Source organism: Aspergillus oryzae, chromosome 8, assembly GCF_000184455.2.
Source record: "Aspergillus oryzae RIB40 DNA, chromosome 8".
Taxonomy (NCBI): domain Eukaryota; kingdom Fungi; phylum Ascomycota; class Eurotiomycetes; order Eurotiales; family Aspergillaceae; genus Aspergillus; species Aspergillus oryzae.
The window spans coordinates 2,311,425-2,330,206 of record NC_036442.1 but is presented as its reverse complement, the minus strand read 5'-3'; the positions used below and the strand labels follow the sequence as shown (position 1 = coordinate 2,330,206).

Here is an 18,782-nt window from a genome sequence, read left to right as displayed (position 1 = left end):
ACAGAAGATTTGAGTTATGAAGTATGTTCTTTTTCACTAGTATTACATTGAGCATAGCGGTGACGACTAATTAGATGAAGGGCCCCCATGGTAACCGAAAAGTACAACACACAAATTGTCCATTTCTTGCAATACATAGCTGATAGGCCCCAGAGAGGCCCATCCGGCAATTTTGCGTCCGCAGGCTATAAGATGGCCTGATATAGACTAGGTTTTGTCCTAGGGTTTACCGATTGGTGAATACCCATGCAGCTAAGGAAACTCTCTCTGGGCACACCTCTTGGGCTATACTCTTAATAAAAGAACCAGCTAACGGCGCTTAATTCGTATTGGACACGAATGCATATCACGTGGCTATCGACGTGTGCAAGCGGCTGAGCAGACATCAGCGCCAAAGTTCCTCTTGGAAATTCCCAACCCTGGGATCCCATGAAATCTGGATATCAGCCAACGGTCAAACACAGTGCAATATGAGCGGTGTAGAGCTTGGCCTTGCTATCATCGGTACTCTTGATCTTTGTTTGAAGTATACGGTCCAAGCCCACTACTGGGACTAAACCCTCACTAACGTTTCTCAGATATGGGCAGATCATCGTGACTAAATACAAAACGTTCAATAAAGCCGATGAGGCGATAGAAGAACGTATCCTTGCAATAGAAGCTGCCTGGGCAAAAATATCGCAGCAGCTGGCCTTTCTGAAGCGTGTCTGGGCAAGCCTAGACGAGGATTATCAGGAGCTGCAGGGACGCATCCTCCGAGTTCTAGAAAGAAAGCTCCAGACTGCTGTGTTGCAGATCAGCAAGCTTGAGAAGGGTGCCAATCAGACTGGAACTGGATTCACAGACAAGCGGAAGGCCTTGAATATGCCTTAATGGTGAAAGGATCCCTCGATAAAGCCATCCAGGATCTTCGGGTATGGGAGAAAGAGTTCGACACAACATGGTTCCTGGTTCTACGGGTAGCCGATCACACTATCGACACTGAGCTGGTCAAGCGCCCAGGAACTGAGAAGTTATCCGTTGCTCGGCATGTCCGGGATGCCCTGCAGCAGGAGCCACAACGCGCGTCTTCGGTCTTTTTAGCAGAAAGCAAACTCCATTCAGCCACGCGATGTGCCATTCCGCATTCAACATGTACAATCATTGAGATAGCGGGCGTTGGTACATTTATATTGGACTCTGCGGACTGTTCCTCCCAGAAAGATGCCTCCACGTTTGCCAAAAATGCTCGACACCTAGCTGGGAAGCTTCAGCAGGTTGATGCAAATCGATTTCATCTGCTCAAATGCTACGGTGTGGTTCGTGTAACAGATCCGAGCACCAAACAGCTCTTTTCATATGATTTTATCTTCAACATGCAAGGACGGCAGTCCCTAGGTTGAATTGAGATGCAAGTGTATTTATATGCTTTTCACCAAGAGCTTGCTTGTATCCCTCCCAGGCCTGTCGACATATAGTTTCGGCTTCAGAGAATATTTCCAGATCTATCAAGGACACTCCATTTTCACGCATTGCCTGCAAGTCAAGGAGGGTAGCACTTAAGGTTGAACGTTGTTCAGCCAGTGGATCATGTTCCATTGGTGTTCTTGAATGCGAGCATGCCTGTTTGATCTCTGTCTCCAGTGCGATCCGGATAGGTTCTTCATCGACTATAACAGAGGATTTCTCTACCTCATCCCACCCTTTTGAAGCATCTGATACTGTTGCGTTTATATTTCTCGCTAGTGGTGAAGCGCTTTTTCGAGGCATGCTCTCTTCCGAAATAGCCAAGCTTGCCATCCCCGAGACCGGGTCGAAGGAGTCTTGTTTCAACCATCTGCTCTGAAGAGCTTCTTTAGCAGATAATTGGACTGTTGCATCTACAACTAAAAGAGAGTTTGTAAGCTCTCGAGCGCTCTCGCTAACCGACTTCAATTTGGTTGCGGACGGGAGGTCGGAAGACTGGACATATGACCACAAACTGTGATAATCCGGAAATGGATAGTCGTGGCAGAGCATGTAGAACGTCATCACACCAAGTGACCAAATGTCGGCTGTATGCGTATAATCAGATCGAATCCTCTTCCGCCCGAGTCCAGGAGGGTACAGCTTCAGCACTTCAGGCGCTAAAAATAGCAAAGTACCGACCATTGATTGCAAAGCAACGCCTTCCGTGTGCCGTTTGCTGAAACCGAAGTCTCCAATCTTGACCCACCAGTGAGGGCTTGTGGACATAATAAACACATTCAAAGACCTTTCATCAACCGGTGCTTTTAAGGGTCTGACCTTGCCAATAATGGTATACCTACTCGGGGTTTTAAGTCTCGATGAACAAACCCATTATCATGAAGGTGCTGCAGACCCTGCAGAATCTGATAGGAAATTTGCCGTGCTTCTATTTCTGGTAAGGGACCCTTCAGGTGGATGTCAAGATCCCCCAATTCGATATGCTCCATCGCAATGAAAATGGATTCTTCATTCTCGAACCAGCCAGATGATTTCACAAAGAGTCCTGTATACTGATGAACATCAATATCCGCAACTTAGACTCAGAGTCTGTATGCTGGTCTGACCTTCTGCTGAGAGAACTTTGCGATAGCCTCCAACTCTTGATCACAGTATGCCCTGTGAGCAGAGTTGGTTGGTTTGATAATCATTTTCACAGCTCGCAGCCTCGCAGGGCCTTCACGTGACGAGCATCTTTCCAGCCAGACTTTTCCGTATGTCCCTTCGCCCAGGAGTTTCTCTTTCTTCCATATCTCTTTCTTTGGGAGCCATCGGTCAGCTTTATCTTGACTGTAGTCAGGTTCGAAAGTATATGGGTGGTTCCGTCTGGATGAATCTCGGCGTTTAATTTCATATCATTTACCAGCTCTTTCGCCGCCATGGTAGTTCGTCAGCTTGCAAGTGCGGGGTATTTCCAAAGTCACAAAAGGAGAACAACAGCCGGCGTCCTTAGACACGTCGACGGCCACGTGATACAGCCTTATATCACTCTCTATCCATGTCCTACTCTTGCTCTATTTTATGATACGTAGGTGCAACCTGTGGCCAAATTAGTGAGATACAAACCCGGGGATGAGGTGCGTTATGAGTCCAAGGTGACGTGACTTTACACTCCGTAGCGCGAACTGGAGGATGACTGAATGCTTTTTCAGTCTTAATTTCCAATACAAGATTCAAGTTAGTTGTGAAGTTTCCCGGTAGCGCAGGGAGGCATCGAGTACTCTAAGCGCAATACGGTAGCCTCGGTAATCTAGCTACGTAGGCAGGCGGGTAAGCACTACTGTCTTGGCTTAGGCACCAGCAAGGTTTCTATCATAACCTGTTACCTACAATCATTCAAGGTAGGTATATACATATAGAGCCCTAAGGCTGTTTCAATGAAAATACTGTTGAACTTCACCATAGGTAAACTGTCTTATGATGACACTAGCAGCTCACTCCGAGAATCAGCATTTGCTCCCGCTTTTCTCGCTCGGCGTTGACGTGTGGTACATTGTGCTTGACCTCCTTCGCGAGGAAGTCGACCCGGATGATTACGAGGACGATGAAGAGGAAGAAGACCCTGATAGCGCCTGGAAACCCAAAAATGTAGCCCGGAGACAGCCTTACCTTCCCGACCTCATCAGCCTGAGTAGTACGTGCACATGGTTTCGGGTTGTGCTTGCTCCCATCATATTTGCCAACCTTGAATTAAACAATACGGCCAAAAGCGCCCGGTCAATCACTGCGATCGGCAAGGGGAGGCATGCTGCGTGCGTCAAGACGCTGCGGTACATTGGGATCTGTGAGACGGGTATGTGGCACAGAATCACAACGAAAAACTGAAGGAAATCTAACGATTGTCTCGCCAGATCAACAAACCTCGCCCTTGGAGGAGGTGTACCCTCCAGAGGTTGATCAAGTTCTGTCCAATCTACACATGTTCGGCAGTCTTGACAAACTCACGATTGAATTTCCCTTTGACTACGAGTCTGACCTGTTGTTCGAGTACCTTCAAAGTGATATCTTTTACCCGGAAAATGCCCCATTAGAGGAGAGCGAAAATACCTGGCGAGGGTTTATGGCAGCAACCTTTCGTGCAATCGTATCCAATTACAGCCACGCCTCGTCTAATCGTCGACTACCTTTAAACATCGAATTCCGCGATCTGAACATCTTCATGGTGTCAGTTTACGCAACCGAACCATTCCAGTCTTTCCTGTCACAACTGAAGAGTTTCGATCTCTCGCTAAGACGTTGGGATAACGGCGTTGGCTGGACCATGATTACCCAACGTATCTTCCGCGAATTTACCCACTACCTAGGCCCTTTTTTCTTCGACCACCTCGCCACTGTGGAAGAATTCTCTTTCGATCCTCGAGAAACAGGAACACTCGGGAACGGAGGGCAACCGTATTGCGAGGACATAGGTTTACGAAACACTACATTGCCCAGACTTCGGAAGCTCACACTGAACAACATTATCATCTGTCTCGAGCTACGCGACTTTCTTGTTCGACACAAGGCCACCCTGGAGTCTATCACATTGCAAGACTGTTTCGCATGTGACGAACAGGCATGGGTGTACGGAGAACAGATTGATTGGCGAGAGCTATTTACTACTCTTGCACAAGAGTCTTTTCCTCGGCTTACAGAGTTTGAAGCCGTTTGGAGTGATAGTACACTGCAATTGCTTGGCGTTGATGATACATGGGCTGATCATAGGGTGGTTCAGCGGGTACGCGAGAAGCTTGATAGAGAGCCCGACGCAAAAGTATTTGCGTACTGTGAAGTAGATGACAAGTATGGCGTGAGATATTGTGACGGCATAGTCAACCAAGCTGCCTTTCTAAACGGAGCAGACAACTTGGGTTATCTGGATCTTATGGCCATCGTTCACCGGAATAGTGAGCAGGGCAGCTTGGTGGTCACCGATTGAAATGACTTCTTGTCGTGTCACATAGGAAGGGTTTCTGACCATTCCCGGTTCTTGCCTCTTAGGTCCGTCTTTTCAGAGACGAATATAATACAAAGACCTGTATATCTATTGTACCCACATTGTTGGCATTATGAGTAAATTATGGATTTTGCTGCGCATAGTCATTGACTATCAGACAGTAGCCTATGTGCAAAATTAACAGTACAATAAGTCAACAGTGACATTCGACTTATGTACTTTACAGAGTCTTACAGACCTCCCTACAACGTCATTTGACGTTTATTCACAAGCACAGGAAATCAAATGGTTCTCGTTTCCAGCACAAATGTAGTCACAGGATCAACCCGTTATAAAGAATAGAAAAGAACAAAAAGCCAGGATGAACCAATCAGATGAACCCGCCATCACAAACACCTGTCCCTCTCTCTCCCTCTTCCTCTCTCTGTTTCTCGGTTCCATCTCTCCCTCATTCCGCATTGCCACCACACTTAGGGAAAGGAGCATCACCTGGCGACACCTTTCCAGCATATCCAACACTATCACCAGGATGAGCAAAGACAGTCTCCTTACCCTCCACAGTTCTACATCCATTTCCAACATTCGCGGTGAAAATCTCAGGCAATTGATCGAACTGGGCCGAATCGGAACCGCCCTCGATCTCAACTTGAGCACAGTTCATATACATCTCACGGTTTCCCTCGATGTTAAACCAGCTCCAGGCGAACAGCGCCTTGCCGCTAGGCGCAAAAGAGGGGATCTCGAAGTCCCATTCAAGCTTGAGCGGGCAGCCGCCCATGTACGACTCGATCACGCGGAAGGTCTCGCCGTTATCATAACTGAGCGAGATCTGGCATGAGCCTCCGTGGTGGTTGTTTCCTGGTGCAAGCTTCATGTAGTCGGCTTGGCCTGCGGTGTAGTTGGCCACTGTGCGCCAGCTGGTGGTCTTGTGGTGGCCTCTGCAGGGGAAGTTGGATCCTGTGTATGGGGACATTTGTTAGATTGGCTTGGGCTGTTAACGTGTTACGGGGTTAGATGGGGCTATGGCTCTTACCACTTGGTTCAAGAGGGGAGGTGTTGTCGTAGTCGATGTTAGACCAGTCATTGTTGGGATCGAATTGACTCTTCAAAGGGAAAGGGCGGATCATTTCCATATGGGCCAGAGCTGTGCTGGCGGTTGCGATTGCAGCGAGGATGTAGGCTTTGAAATGCATTTTGGGTGGTTTGTTGGCTTGTTGTACCTGTTGGACAAAGGAAGCTCTTAAAGATGCAGGCAGTTTCTGAGATGCCAATGTCTTGGTAGTGAGTCGTGTTCTTATATGTTCGCATTTTGATGAAGTGATATCTCAACTCATTTCGTTTCGCTCCTCATCGGTACCTCATGGTCCGCCGATGCTACCTTGTTTAATTAAATGTGAGGTATGATACTCGATACCACGATGTGTGGATACTGCAACCCCATCCATGGAAATTGACCGTTCCATACATCAAGTTGAGGTCGTTCGACGGTGACATTAAACGGCGCTTAGAGTGATGTATAATATAAAAACATCTCAATTGGGATATGATCACCACACAGACAGGCTAATACAGTGCGAAGAGAAGAAAGTCTCTTTCGTCTGTATGCGAAATGCCGACGATGTGACTATCGGACGTCACCATAGCGCACAACGCAAATCGGTGCACGATGCCTATCAATTCCAAGTACGTAAAACGTTGATTCGAGAAATGAGCTTAAGAAGAACTTGCAGCAATCACAGTTTCGTCACGTTACATCGGCGCCAGAAAACATGGTTTGGTTCGTGAAGATATGCCCACCTTCTGTTTAGGTACATCGTCAACAGCAGGTTAAGCCCTGGCTGTCGCATCGCCTTATGTCCTGCATCAAAACTCATTTGAAGCCGTGAAGTCAGGCGCCCCTCTAATTGGACTAAAGAACAATCCATTATGTGAACGATAGAAGCCAGAGCGTGGAAAAGGATTGGAGAAGCTCTTGGCACAAGTAGAATGTAACCCTATAAAATTAGAGTGTTTTATGGGCGATCCGGACAATACCCGAGTGGGTCGCCTTCATGACATGAAACAAAACTCATTTCCCGGGTCTAGTGGTGTTGTATAGGTCGATACCCATTCCGTCAAATGCCGGGGCAGACATTTGTCAAGTTTTTGCGTTTCTCTGTCGACCTGCATCCCTCAGGCAAACACAAGCTATTTGATAGTCGATGATCATTATACCAGGTGCTTCCAGTTAACCCATACCTTTCAAATCAGCCTTACTTGGGGGAGAAAAGGAAATAGCCTCGCATTATAGGGAAATCACAAAAGAGCAACAACGTGCTTGACGCAAGAAAGGAAATAGATACCCACGGAAAAAGTTTTATATTAACGGTTCCCAATATAGCATAAATGCCGAACGCAAAAAGGTTTAGTGTGAATAATTGGAAAATATAGGAAGGGAACGAAATCCATGTTAAAAGACCTGAAAGTGGATTTTGTAACGTTAGATACATCCTTTTTTCTTTTGCACTTTTCTCTCGTTTTCACCGAAAGCAAAGATACCAAGCACCTTGCGCATCACAAATTTGTGGGCCCCGCCGATTTTTTCTCCTTCTCAACGTTGCTATCCACGGTGGGCAGCTCTCCGGGACAATCAACAATGAGGTCGTTATTTAATAGATACTGCCAATGGACGAGAATGAGTCGGTCGTTGTCGAGAATGCGGCCATTCGCGACAACGATCAAACAAGCGCGGGCTCTGGTTATAGCGACATTTGCTCGACTATTGTAAGAAGCAAATCCTAGGTCAGACTTCGATCCTGAATCGACAACCCAATCTAGGATGATCATATCTGACTCGTGACCCTACATCCTATCCCCGGTGACAACATCAACTATACCTTCAAAAACAATGTTCAGCTTCACAGAAAGCTCCGGCATCTTGGCGATGTAGCACTTCTTCTGCTCAGAGTAAGTCGTAATTATCGAGCAGGTCACGTTGGAGAGTACGTTGGGATTAATGAGGAACTCAACGAGGTCCATGACCACGGAAACATTCGCAGCTTTTGATCTGGAATGATTCCAGTTATTGACCATCGTCTGGTCATTTGAGACGTTTAGACCAATTAGCTCTAATCCATTCTCAAACTTAGCACCTGGTGGTGTAGTCCTAATCCATCCTAGGAGTACATCTGCCACCTCATTACTGAGGTTAATAGACGCCACGCTGGGGTCGTCTATCATCCTCTCAAAGTACGTGAATTCCGACGGAAACCTTCGTAGATGGAGGTGTATACAATACTGCTGGGATAGGGTAGTAAATGGGAACCGAGCACGACGAAGTTGATCAAAAAATGACCTGGAAAGTTGGGGACAGAACTCATTGTAGCCTGGGACCTCGTGTGTAGTAATAGCTAAATGAGGGAGCTGATGGTTCTCACCTCCTCTAACCGTATCTACAACAATCTATGCCATATCAAGGGAGACAAGGGGGATGATCACGTCAGGTTCCAATGCCTGTCCATCTTCGTCAGCAATGACGATAATCGGTTTGTCATTTGCGCCAAAGTTTCTCCGGGCAATATGAGAACCAGCCAGGCTGTTAGTACAGGCTACGGTGAATGTCTCCCGCACCCCAAGGTCGGCGACGGTGTCGTAACACATTTTGAAGATGCATTGCCTATCTAGCCACTTCTTAAACTCGTCCGTCGAAGATGGATCTGGACGTGGATCTTTGGGCTGCGATAGGTACTCATTGACCACACTGAAGGCATTCCGCATATCATGCTCACTGCAAGCCAGGATTTGCTCGTCCATGCCGTTCATCGTTGTGAATTGATATTCTCACAATCAGCACCAATGTCCGGCATTGTTGTGTCCGTTTGCTTAGCTCCCTGCGCCACAAATATGTTTTCTTGATTTTCTTGGTTCTTGGTTGTGTTGTTCCTGAGTTTGAGGCTTTGCAGTGGACCTTCAAGCTCTAGGGATTCTTGAGATATGATGAACGTGGTAGGATGTGATCAAAATGGACAGAAATAAGGTTTTTGTATGAAGAAGTAATAGAATCTAAAAAGATATGGGAGGATGGGAGGATGTAGATGAGGTCTGTGAGGGATTTCAGAAAAGCTTTTAAGCCTGAAAGTGGACCTTGGGGGGAGAAAGGAAGGAATAGAAGATCAAACATAAAAGATGAAGGGGAAAGTTTTTTCGCCCCCCAGCATAGGAGTATTCACTTCAAATAAACAAAGGGAAATCAGCAGATCTATGTGAAGGGATAGTGGTTTGCTTAGGTGACTTACTTCAACCATATGGTGCCTTCTGTTACTCCTTGACGTATGTAGTGATTCACTATGGCTGAAAAGCTATTCACCGAGGAACACATTGACCACAATTCAATCAAGTGAAAAAGGCCATGTCGGCCTATCCATCAAGTCTCATAATCATTATCAACATAGTGTGTGAATCAACGGGCCTTTTTTTTAACCTCCTGCTATCCAAACAGTCAGGAATCTTGATAGCCATCCTCGCCTATTGAGGTGTTTAGAGATCTGCAAAATGTGGTCAAAATAAGGGATATGGATCCTCTTGGAGTCACTTATGTATAATAATAAAGGGAAACTGGCCGACGCAGTGCATCTATTTCATTGTGCAGCGGACGAAAAGGGCTTCGATAGTCGGAATCGGAGTATTCCAGTATAGGAATAGGTTAGACGTAGCCACCTGATGTCCGTATACTCTACTTCTGACAATAGGAATATCCGTACATAGGTCATATCGTGTATCAAACAAGTCACATGCTAAACCACCGACTATGCTCTCTATATGTTGTAGAACTTGGAGAGGGCAGAGCATATTATACATTAGCATTACCTGCTCCATCATTTCAATCCAAGTCTCTCCCCTAAAGGAAATTAAAACGGCAGAACAACAACGTGAAAATCTACAACGCTTTCGCAGTCAACGCCTTCCTTCTTCTAACACGAATCAACCACAGCGCGTCCCGGTGGTGCCGAATAGAGCGAAACTTTTTTGTCTCATCATGTTGGCAGTAGAACTTGGGGATCGTAGCCATAGTTATGGGCAGTCATAATTACAGTCTATGTCCTAAAGATATATTGTGTACCATTAATGATAGTTATATTAATATTATTGTTTCATAATATCTATCCTTCTAATCTAGTTCTCTATTGTATAATCCTTGATCTTTGAAAGCGTTAAAGGTTGTCCAACAAGACAATCGAATAGTTAGGTCTATGTTCTATTGTGGGTGTCTATAAATAGGTAAAACTCTATTTTATGTACTGTAATAGGAAAAGTCCAAGATCAACGCGTCTCGCAAGCTGGTCTAAATGTAGTTAGTATGACCCACAATTTCCTCGCGGCCCAAACATCGGATTTACTGAAACTCCGACTTTTTTCCTGGCAAGAAGCAAATGTAGTCATCTTTTATCATTTAGAAACACAGATATATGTACATACATTTGGGAAACAAAACTAGGTAAGAAAATATTTAACAAGACATATCAGGGCAAAGCATTGAACTTGCGTAATTCGGATTCGGTCCAGTCCCACAAACGTCTTCCCATGTCCTCGCTTCTGGCATACTGGTTATATGGCTTCAAGTGTCCCACAGGAATATAATAGCTTCCATTGACGAGGTCATGCTTTTTCGCACCAGCAGCGGCCCAAAGTTCATTATAGGCCCCCTGAGGGACCTGTGTCCCGAAAAGGCCCAGTGTCTTTGAGCCTAACGCAGCGAGGGCAGAACGATCACTCACCGAGCTATATAGATCCGTAAGAATAATCCCGGGATGGACGGAAACAGACGTAATTGAAGGATATCGCCTTGCAAGCTCAGCTGCGAATAGAATATTTGCTGCCTTTGAGGCACCATATCGAGTATTAGTGTTCACCTTCTTCAACCGGTCCTGATCCAGGATGGTCTCGAATGACGGAGCCAGATTATGTCCGATGGATGAGAGTGACACGACCCGCACATCTGAATTGGGCTCTTCTGCTGTCTTGAGTAATGTGGGCAGCAACAGCTTTGTGAGGAGAAAATGACCGGTATGGTTGGTACCCAGTTGGATCTCGTGGCCCATCTCGGTTTCTCCTGGCGGAAGCGACATTACACCAGCATTGAGTATCAAGATGTCGAGCCGTGATGATTCTGCATTGAATGTCTGTGCCGCAGTCTGAATTGATTTAATGGACATCAAGTCCAGAGGGAGCCAAGTGATCTCAACATTATTAGATAGCGATCCTTTTAGAGAGCTGATGGCCGCCTGTGCTTTCGTCTCCGACCGTGCAGCAAGATATATCCTTTGCGGTCGATGTTTGGCCAACTGCAGGATGGTTTCTTTGCCCAGTCCAGCATTTCCTACAGATTATTAGTATACCTTTTATTCCATCTAAGTGAAGAATGCCATACCTCCGGTCACCAACGCTACCTTTCCAGATAGATCCGGGATGTCTCGTTCAGGATTGAAGCTCACACCTCCAATATAATTGCAAGGATTCAGATTTGCTCCTATGAATGCTGCCATGTCTCGAAGTACTCAGGTTTTGTGATAGTATTAAGTCTGTACTAAAGTTCGGATGGAAACGAAAACAGGCGTTGCCTCAACGTCGTATTAGTGGTTTGAAATATTGTTGTAGATTTCTTCACGGACATCTCAACCTCCCACATCTTTTATATATTTAGGTGTGGCAAATGTTCTGTCCAGTTCTAGTTCTAACGGTGAAGATCTTGCGGGATTTCTCCATCAAGTGGACACAACAATTTTAAGCCGATCCAGCTACTACTTTAAATAAACTTCCAGATCATCATCCTTGCCCCAAATCATTGGCATGCTTTGCGAGTCGGGTGAATTGTTGACCCGGCCCACATTTTTCAGTGTCCTTTGACGGAGTAAGAAAGCTCCGCCGTACGCGGGCCGCGGCATGCCCCCACTCGCTCCTGAAACTCCTCTTCTCATTCTGTATCGTAGCAAGACTCACGATACCGCTGAGATCCAATGCTAGCAATGGCTGTGTCTATGTGGAGTGACGGTAGAAACAGATTTAAGCATGGCGCTTGTCACTGAGCGCTTCCTGGTGTGTGATGTGTCATAGCCCTACTATGCCTATTCTGGTAATTTCTAGCCGCAATATATATCACTTGCAATTCGCGGATTAAACTACTCACTCTCCACGATTCATAAATACTACTAGTCAAATCAATTTTACCCTAGAAATCACAGGCAGTTGACTTCCTATATACATTTTTGAAAAATTAATCTTTTTTACCCCAAAAAATTGTGCTGCCTCCTACCGGTAACTTAGATATTCCGTGGACAATCCCCATCGCGGCATCACATATCAATCCACATAGATAACAACCGTGACTGATAAGAGATAAAAGACCCCCAAGACCTTATCAATCCCGATACGATAGATATGCAAGTAGGCCAACAAATAGATAACCGGACAGTAGCCGATGCTTGGCCGTGCGGGGAAAGCGATACTAGTATGTGGGGATTTTCTCCGCCAGTACATCTCGACAACTGAAGCAGTCACGCTATAAGCAGAGCTCTATTGCTTTTTATAATGTCGGTTTCCCACGTCAACAGACGGATCCCGTCGTACCAACCGTATCAATGTCATGTCTGCCAAAGCCGCTTTACCCGACATGAGAACCTCAAGCGACATGCCAAGCTTCATTCCCGCTCACAGGAGGAAGCCTCGCTGTCCTGCGATTTTTGCCAGACGACTTTCTCACGGCCTGATCTGCGGCATCGACATATGAAGAGGAAGCATCCGGAGTATGAGCAGAGAAGGACTAACAAACGATCGTTGCGTGAGCCGCTTGCGTCTAAGCAAGGGGGTGAGGGAAGCAGATCGCAGCGGCATGATGTGTATTTGTCTTCTGAATCGTCTCCTGATAGTCAGGAAGGGTTTCACCCGCAGAATTCCGGAGATGAGTGTGAGCTCGAGGTGGATGGTGGGTTCTGGAATACGCCGTTACCGCATGAGCAGCATGCACTTTTCCATCGCCACGACGGAGAAAGCTCAACTATTCGAACTAGCGGGCCAGCGACAGCTGAAGGAAATAGAGACCAAGTAGTAACAGGTCCATCCACACAAGGGCCCTCATTAAATGGGTCGGATTGTATGGGCCGCATGGTCCAAGATGCGATAGAATTGGAAAGGAGCCTACTCTTGGGAACCTCGTTTCTTAAAGCGACCTATGAACTTGACGACCAATTGCAATCCGCCATTATAACACAGCCTACTGCGTTTGATTCAACCCTCGCTGGCTGTGCATACAACCAAGGTAGTCCTGGCTTGTCTCCAACAAATGACCAGGGCGACTGGTTACCCTCACCCACCCAGATTACACAAGGCTGTGACCTATTCTTCAAACATGTTTCACATTTCCTCCCTTTTCTGCACCAACCGACATTTGACGCCACACGTGTGCCTCTACACTTACTCCTCAGTATTCTTTCTCTCGGCTACCAACACGGGGAAGACCCAGAATGTGGAGATCAAACCGGCTCAGGCGCAAGCCTATCCACCCGCTGCTTTCACCAAGCTCGTGCTCTCACTGTTGCCGAGGAAAACAAGACAGACCAGCCAAGACAGAACACCACCCTCATCCAATCATACCTACTCCTACAAATATGCGCCATGATGTACCTCTGCGGCGAAGACTCAGCAAGAGGCCTCAAAATGCATTCAAACATGATATCCCTCGCACGAGCAGGAGCCCTCATGAAACCAATGCCAACCGAATCCTCAACAACCGAAGACCTAGAAGCACTATGGCGAGAATTCATCAAGTCCGAATCCCACAAACGAACCTCCTTCGCTGTGCACCAGATCGACGCCCTCTGGTACCAATTCCTCTCCATCCCCCGCTCCATCTCCCATCTAGAAGTCAAGCACGACCTCCCCTGCCCGGAAGCCCAATGGACAGCCCCCTCCGCCGCAGAATGGGCACATCGACACCTTGTCGCCAGGAACCCTGGACCGGCAGTCCCGTACCCAGACGCAGTCCGCCGGTTTCTCTCTTCCGACGCCAGCCCAGACACCATCCCCACATTCGACCCATACGGCGCCATTAACATCGCACAATTTCTCATCTCCAGCGCAAGAGAAGTATCAGGCTGGTCCACCATGACGGGAATGCTGAGCATGGACCGACTCGACGCTCTCCGATCATCACTAATTGCCCTGGGTCCCTTTATCCGTCCGCAACCCGAGACCCCAAGGGCAATGCACGCGACGGCAACATGGGAGACAGCCATGATCGAGCTTCATCTCTGGTCACCAGCTCATACAGGCGGTATCGTGGCTTCGAGTCTCAATGCTGTGGTCACCCAATCGACTTCTCTTGCGCCTTCTTATGAGTTCCTCTGGGAGGCCGATACGGCGAAGGCTATTCAGCCACATGTTGATTGGTTCTTGCGGTATTTGGATACGACGCTGGAACCGGATATGGAGGCGCCTTGGGTGGCGGTGTATGCGTATAAGGCGTTTTTGATTGCTTGGCAGCTTGTACGGGGAGGTATTCCGAATGCGATGCTTGTTGCTGGAATCGCGGATGGGGATGTGGAGGGGGCGCTGGGGTGGGCGAGGAAAGTCTTTAGGAGGAGGCAGAGATGGCAGCTTGGGAGGCTTATATTGACTTGTTTGGATGGGTTGGGGGATTGATGTGGTTTACTCTTGTATTCTTTCTTTATTGTTGAGGCTACGTAGGGTTACTATTGTAGGTACTGTCATTATTAGTATATCATGACTTATATTCCGATTGTGCTATAAGAATCCATTAATGGTACTAGACTTGCCACCGAAAGAGTTTCCATAGATTATGAACATCACAGCAAATCAATACATTTCATAACGCCAATTAAGCTGCACCATCTCCTCCGTAACACCGCCACGAACAACCTTCGCAATCTCCTCCGGATCACCCGAATCCAACCGTTTATTCTCCCGCAAGACCAACCACCTGTAAACCGTCATGGTGACTGCCAGCAAAACAGCACTCGCCATCAACGTCCCGAAAGCAGCATAGAAATGCGGCGGCTCGTAGTATAGATACGACGCCCAGATATTAGACGTTCCGCCGATAGCATTCACCAGAGCAGAAGCAGCAGCACGCTTGGACACTGGCCGTGCCAGGTGCAGATTGATAGTCTTGTAGAGAAGGAGTTGGGGGCCGACTGACGCAAAGGGTAAAATGACCATGGAGAAGTAGCGGGCACCCACATTGAGTGTTGCCATGGGGATAATGTACATGACAATTGCGATGGCGACGCAGAGTTGGATGATTGGGTACACGGTGTTCTTGCGATCGGAGTAGTACATGAGGACGTAGTAGACTGCACCGGCGAGGATGTAGGGCGGTGCTGTGAGGAGTAGACTGACGGTGTTGTTGAAGTTGAGTGACGCGACGAGAGTGGGGAAGTAATTGGCGATAGAGCCTTGTGTTTGGGAGAGCATGTTTGCGAAGATGAGGAGCAATAGTTTGGGGTCTGAGAGGGCTTTCGTGAAGCCACGTAGTACACTTTCGTTCTCTGTGCCTTCTGCAGCGCCGGCCTCTGACTCGATACGCCATACGGCGAGGTCACGTTCAATCTGGGATAGGATGCGGCTGTTGTGTGGGAATTCAGGCATGATGCAAGCGCATACCACCCCGATGCCGACTGTTGCGCTGCCCTCGATGATGAAGAGCCATTCCCAGCCGGCGATGTTGTGCGCACCATCGAGCTGGAGGATGGCTGCTGCGAACAGCCCGCCGAAGGCATTGCCCACTTGCTGTGCGATGTAGAGACCTGCAATCCTCTTCCCGAGTTCCTTCTTCGTGTACCAGGCAGAGAGGTAGTAGATCGCGCCGGGGAAGAAGACTGCCTCGGCCACTCCAAGAATAGCTCGTACAGCAAGCAGCTGACCGTACGTCTTGACGGCTGCTGTTGCCGCGGATATGCAGCCCCAGATCACGACAGCAACACAGATGTACATCCCCGGCCGGGAGATCTTGGTTATGATGAGGTTGCTCGGAATCTGGAAGGGCAAGTAGCCGACGAAGAGGATGGAAACTGCAGTGGCAAACTGTTGGGTGGTCATGTTTAGGTCTTCCATGATCCCCTGTAGCTTGGCTGCCGCTAGATTCTGACGGTCGACATAGTTCAAAATTTAGAGGATCCCAATGGTGGGAAGTACAAGGAAGTCAACCTTTCGGACAATTTTCTTGTTGAGGGTATTGAGTTCATCCTCACTGAGGTTGCGAAGGCTCTCTGGCATCCGGCGATATGCTGCGTCAGGGATATCGACTTGCCCTTCTGCAGCGGAGATATTGTCATCGCTATGAACCGACAGAGGCCCTTTTTTGGTGTCCATGGCTGTAGCCATCGGTGCAATGGATAACAAGGTCAAGAAGTCTGTTTTGCTCAACAACCACAGATTCTGATGTTTTGGACGGGTTGCAGGCAGCCTGTCTCTGTTTGAGTGAGAATAAATTCCAGACGAGGGCTCCTCCCAAGGCTCGCCTCCATAATAAAGGCTTCAGGAACGGTTGTTATCAGTGTGCTTTGGTCAAGGCAATCCAGCGGCTATTGAACAGGACGGGTGTTCAAGTATCTGTGAGTCAATGATTCGCGGACGGATCGATAGTGGGGCAGCATAGATAAAGAGAGAGGCGAATAGCACCACAGATATCGGTCCAATTGGAAATCTTGCCTAGACAATTAGACGTTTGGTTGAAATCCGGGGTACATCAAGCCGAGTGGGTCTTATCGGGAGGAGTGAAAAAAGAGGCAATTGAGGAGCTCCTCCCATTCATCCGCCGTCGGAGATGAGCCGAGCACATACTTCAGTGGAAGCAATTCTTGATACCAAAAGCACAGAGAAGAGAGCACTTATTAAAGACACATTGTCACCAGCTACCATTCCCATTATCACTATCATCAACACTTCCGCACAGACACAGCAAAATGCCGGCCCCAACAAAGACCTACCCCACTCCTCAGACGACAGAGATCGTGAACTCTCGTCTGAGGCTCCTGAACAAAATCAGAGCGGGAGAATACCCATTGATGACATTCATGGCCATTCCCTCAGTCCGCATGGCCCAGATCGTTGCATTGACAGGTGTCGACGGTATCATCATCGACTGCGAGCACGGCCACATTAGCGACGACTCCATGCACAACTCCGTCTCTGCCATTTCGGCGCTGGGAGTATCGCCCATTATTCGCATTCGCGGCCCTGCCCACGACATTATAAAGCGCGCTCTAGACACAGGTGCCCACGGCATCATGGTCCCACAGATCAACAACGCCGAAGAAGCACAACAGATCGTCGCCTCCTCCAAGTTCCCTCCACAGGGTGTTCGTGGCCAAGGTTCAGCCTTCCCGGCTATCGGCCATGGTCTCACCACCCCGGAATATATGATCTCCGCCAACGAGACAATCTTGACTATGATCCAAATAGAGACGCGCGAGGGTGTCGAGAACGTCGATGCCATCTGCGCTGTGCCCGGAGTGGACCTCGTCTTCATTGGTCCTAATGATCTTGCGCAGTCACTTCTTGGATATGTGCCTGCCCGTGGAGATGAGCCGGAGTTTGTCGCTGCTGTCGATAAGATTATTGCGGCGGCGCGGAAGCATGGAAAGTGGGCTGGCCGGATGGTAAATAATGGTACCATGGCCAAGGAGGCCAGAGAGAGATATGACACGGTCGCGATTACTGGTGATACTAAGGCGATCCAGAATTGGTATATTGCGGAGTTTGAGGTCGCTCGGTCGTGAGAGACTGGATAGTGCATTGGTATCTATAATTGTTCAGGGCTTATAGACTAGATAGCGAATCTAACATTATACCCACACCCATTTTTGCTCCATAATATTGCCCTAGGGCGAAAATCAGTCTCTTTTCGTACGTATTATGCGTTCAATATCAGATTCTCCTTTGTCGCACATAGGTACTTAAGATAATGATAAACGATACTCGCAGTTATCATGCCAAGTTGTTGTTCAGCTATCTCCTTCCTTCGGCCACTCTCCGCAGGACATCTTCCCTTGGGGACAGGAGCCTAACACCACCTCAAAACAATGATATTGAGGATCACAACAACGGTAAATTTGTCATTTCTATATGGTATAAGCATGCGTGTACTTTACTGTGTGATAACTATGGACCATAGATATACTTGTTCGAAACATTGCTGCGACGGCCATCAGCCAAATTCAGTTCATTTTCTATCATCTAGGTTTTATTCCGTATGTTCAGCTAAACTAAATATCCTCGTACTTCCTATAAGAGCAATAAGGAAATGAGACACTTAAGAAACATCATGCTAAAGAGATGACCAACAGGAAAAGATTAATTTAAATAATTTCATTATGTTTTCTATCGAAACCCTCTATATAAACTGTCTCAAACCTGCGCAATGCATTCAATCTCAATAACTGTTCCATCACCCGGAGGCAACGCCTGGAGACACGAGCGAGATGGCATCGGCTTGGGTAGGAAATCGATGTACACCTCATTCATTGCAGCAAAGTCCTTCATATCGGCGAGATAGACATTGTACTTGACCACCTGTTCAAGGGAGGATCCAGAAAGCTCGAGGACTTCTTTAAGATTCTGTAAAACGGTTCTCTGTAAGGAATCATGGAGAAGTTAGTTATCTGATACAAGTAATAGATGTCATTTGTACAGTAAAAACCTACCGTTGCTTGTTTAATCTCGCCGGTGGCTGTTTGGCCTGCGCAGAAGACGAGACCAGGGACTTTGACCGCGGGGCCTGTGAGACACCAGCTTGATTAGTAAACAGCATATTATTTTGCCAAGATGATAGAATACCACTTACAGTTATGAGGTTTGGGAGGGAACTTTT

At 47.5% G+C, this 18,782-nt stretch overlaps 8 protein-coding genes across 8 annotated transcripts; 3 read left to right on the top strand and 5 right to left on the bottom strand.

Annotated features, from left to right (window-relative positions):
- Positions 1-1,350: 1,350 nt before the first annotated feature.
- Positions 1,351-2,866, bottom strand: AO090010000385 (serine/threonine-protein kinase; the record flags this gene model as incomplete). The annotated part of the gene is made up of 4 exons (XM_023233663.1): positions 1,351-2,284; positions 2,317-2,498; positions 2,553-2,729; positions 2,777-2,866. 4 exons carry the CDS (start codon positions 2,864-2,866, stop codon positions 1,351-1,353), a joined length of 1,383 nt encoding a protein of 460 aa, XP_023094172.1.
- Positions 2,867-3,405: 539 nt separating this feature from the next.
- On the top strand, positions 3,406-4,903 carry AO090010000386 (uncharacterized protein; the record flags this gene model as incomplete). The annotated part of the gene is made up of 2 exons (XM_001827339.1): positions 3,406-3,778; positions 3,837-4,903. 2 exons carry the CDS (start codon positions 3,406-3,408, stop codon positions 4,901-4,903), a joined length of 1,440 nt encoding a protein of 479 aa, XP_001827391.1.
- A 466-nt stretch (positions 4,904-5,369) lies between these two features.
- Positions 5,370-6,114, bottom strand: AO090010000387 (uncharacterized protein; the record flags this gene model as incomplete). The annotated part of the gene is made up of 3 exons (XM_023233662.1): positions 5,370-5,410; positions 5,474-5,878; positions 5,955-6,114. The coding sequence occupies 3 exons, from the start codon at positions 6,112-6,114 to the stop codon at positions 5,370-5,372; spliced, it is 606 nt and encodes a 201-aa protein (XP_023094173.1).
- A 1,360-nt stretch (positions 6,115-7,474) lies between these two features.
- Positions 7,475-8,140, bottom strand: AO090010000388 (uncharacterized protein; the record flags this gene model as incomplete). The annotated part of the gene is made up of 2 exons (XM_023233661.1): positions 7,475-7,679; positions 7,767-8,140. The coding sequence occupies 2 exons, from the start codon at positions 8,138-8,140 to the stop codon at positions 7,475-7,477; spliced, it is 579 nt and encodes a 192-aa protein (XP_023094174.1).
- A 2,279-nt stretch (positions 8,141-10,419) lies between these two features.
- Positions 10,420-11,442, bottom strand: AO090010000390 (uncharacterized protein; the record flags this gene model as incomplete). The annotated part of the gene is made up of 2 exons (XM_001827342.3): positions 10,420-11,276; positions 11,328-11,442. The coding sequence occupies 2 exons, from the start codon at positions 11,440-11,442 to the stop codon at positions 10,420-10,422; spliced, it is 972 nt and encodes a 323-aa protein (XP_001827394.1).
- A 1,237-nt stretch (positions 11,443-12,679) lies between these two features.
- Positions 12,680-14,593, top strand: AO090010000391 (fungal specific transcription factor domain-containing protein; the record flags this gene model as incomplete). Its single annotated transcript, XM_001827343.3, has 1 exon — positions 12,680-14,593. One exon carries the CDS (start codon positions 12,680-12,682, stop codon positions 14,591-14,593), a length of 1,914 nt encoding a protein of 637 aa, XP_001827395.3.
- A 174-nt stretch (positions 14,594-14,767) lies between these two features.
- AO090010000392 (uncharacterized protein) lies at positions 14,768-16,294 on the bottom strand (the record flags this gene model as incomplete). Its single annotated transcript, XM_001827344.3, has 2 exons — positions 14,768-16,054; positions 16,106-16,294. The coding sequence occupies 2 exons, from the start codon at positions 16,292-16,294 to the stop codon at positions 14,768-14,770; spliced, it is 1,476 nt and encodes a 491-aa protein (XP_001827396.3).
- A 692-nt stretch (positions 16,295-16,986) lies between these two features.
- AO090010000393 (HpcH/HpaI aldolase family protein) lies at positions 16,987-17,691 on the top strand (the record flags this gene model as incomplete). Its single annotated transcript, XM_001827345.3, has 1 exon — positions 16,987-17,691. One exon carries the CDS (start codon positions 16,987-16,989, stop codon positions 17,689-17,691), a length of 705 nt encoding a protein of 234 aa, XP_001827397.3.
- Between the last annotated feature and the right edge of the window lie 1,091 nt (positions 17,692-18,782).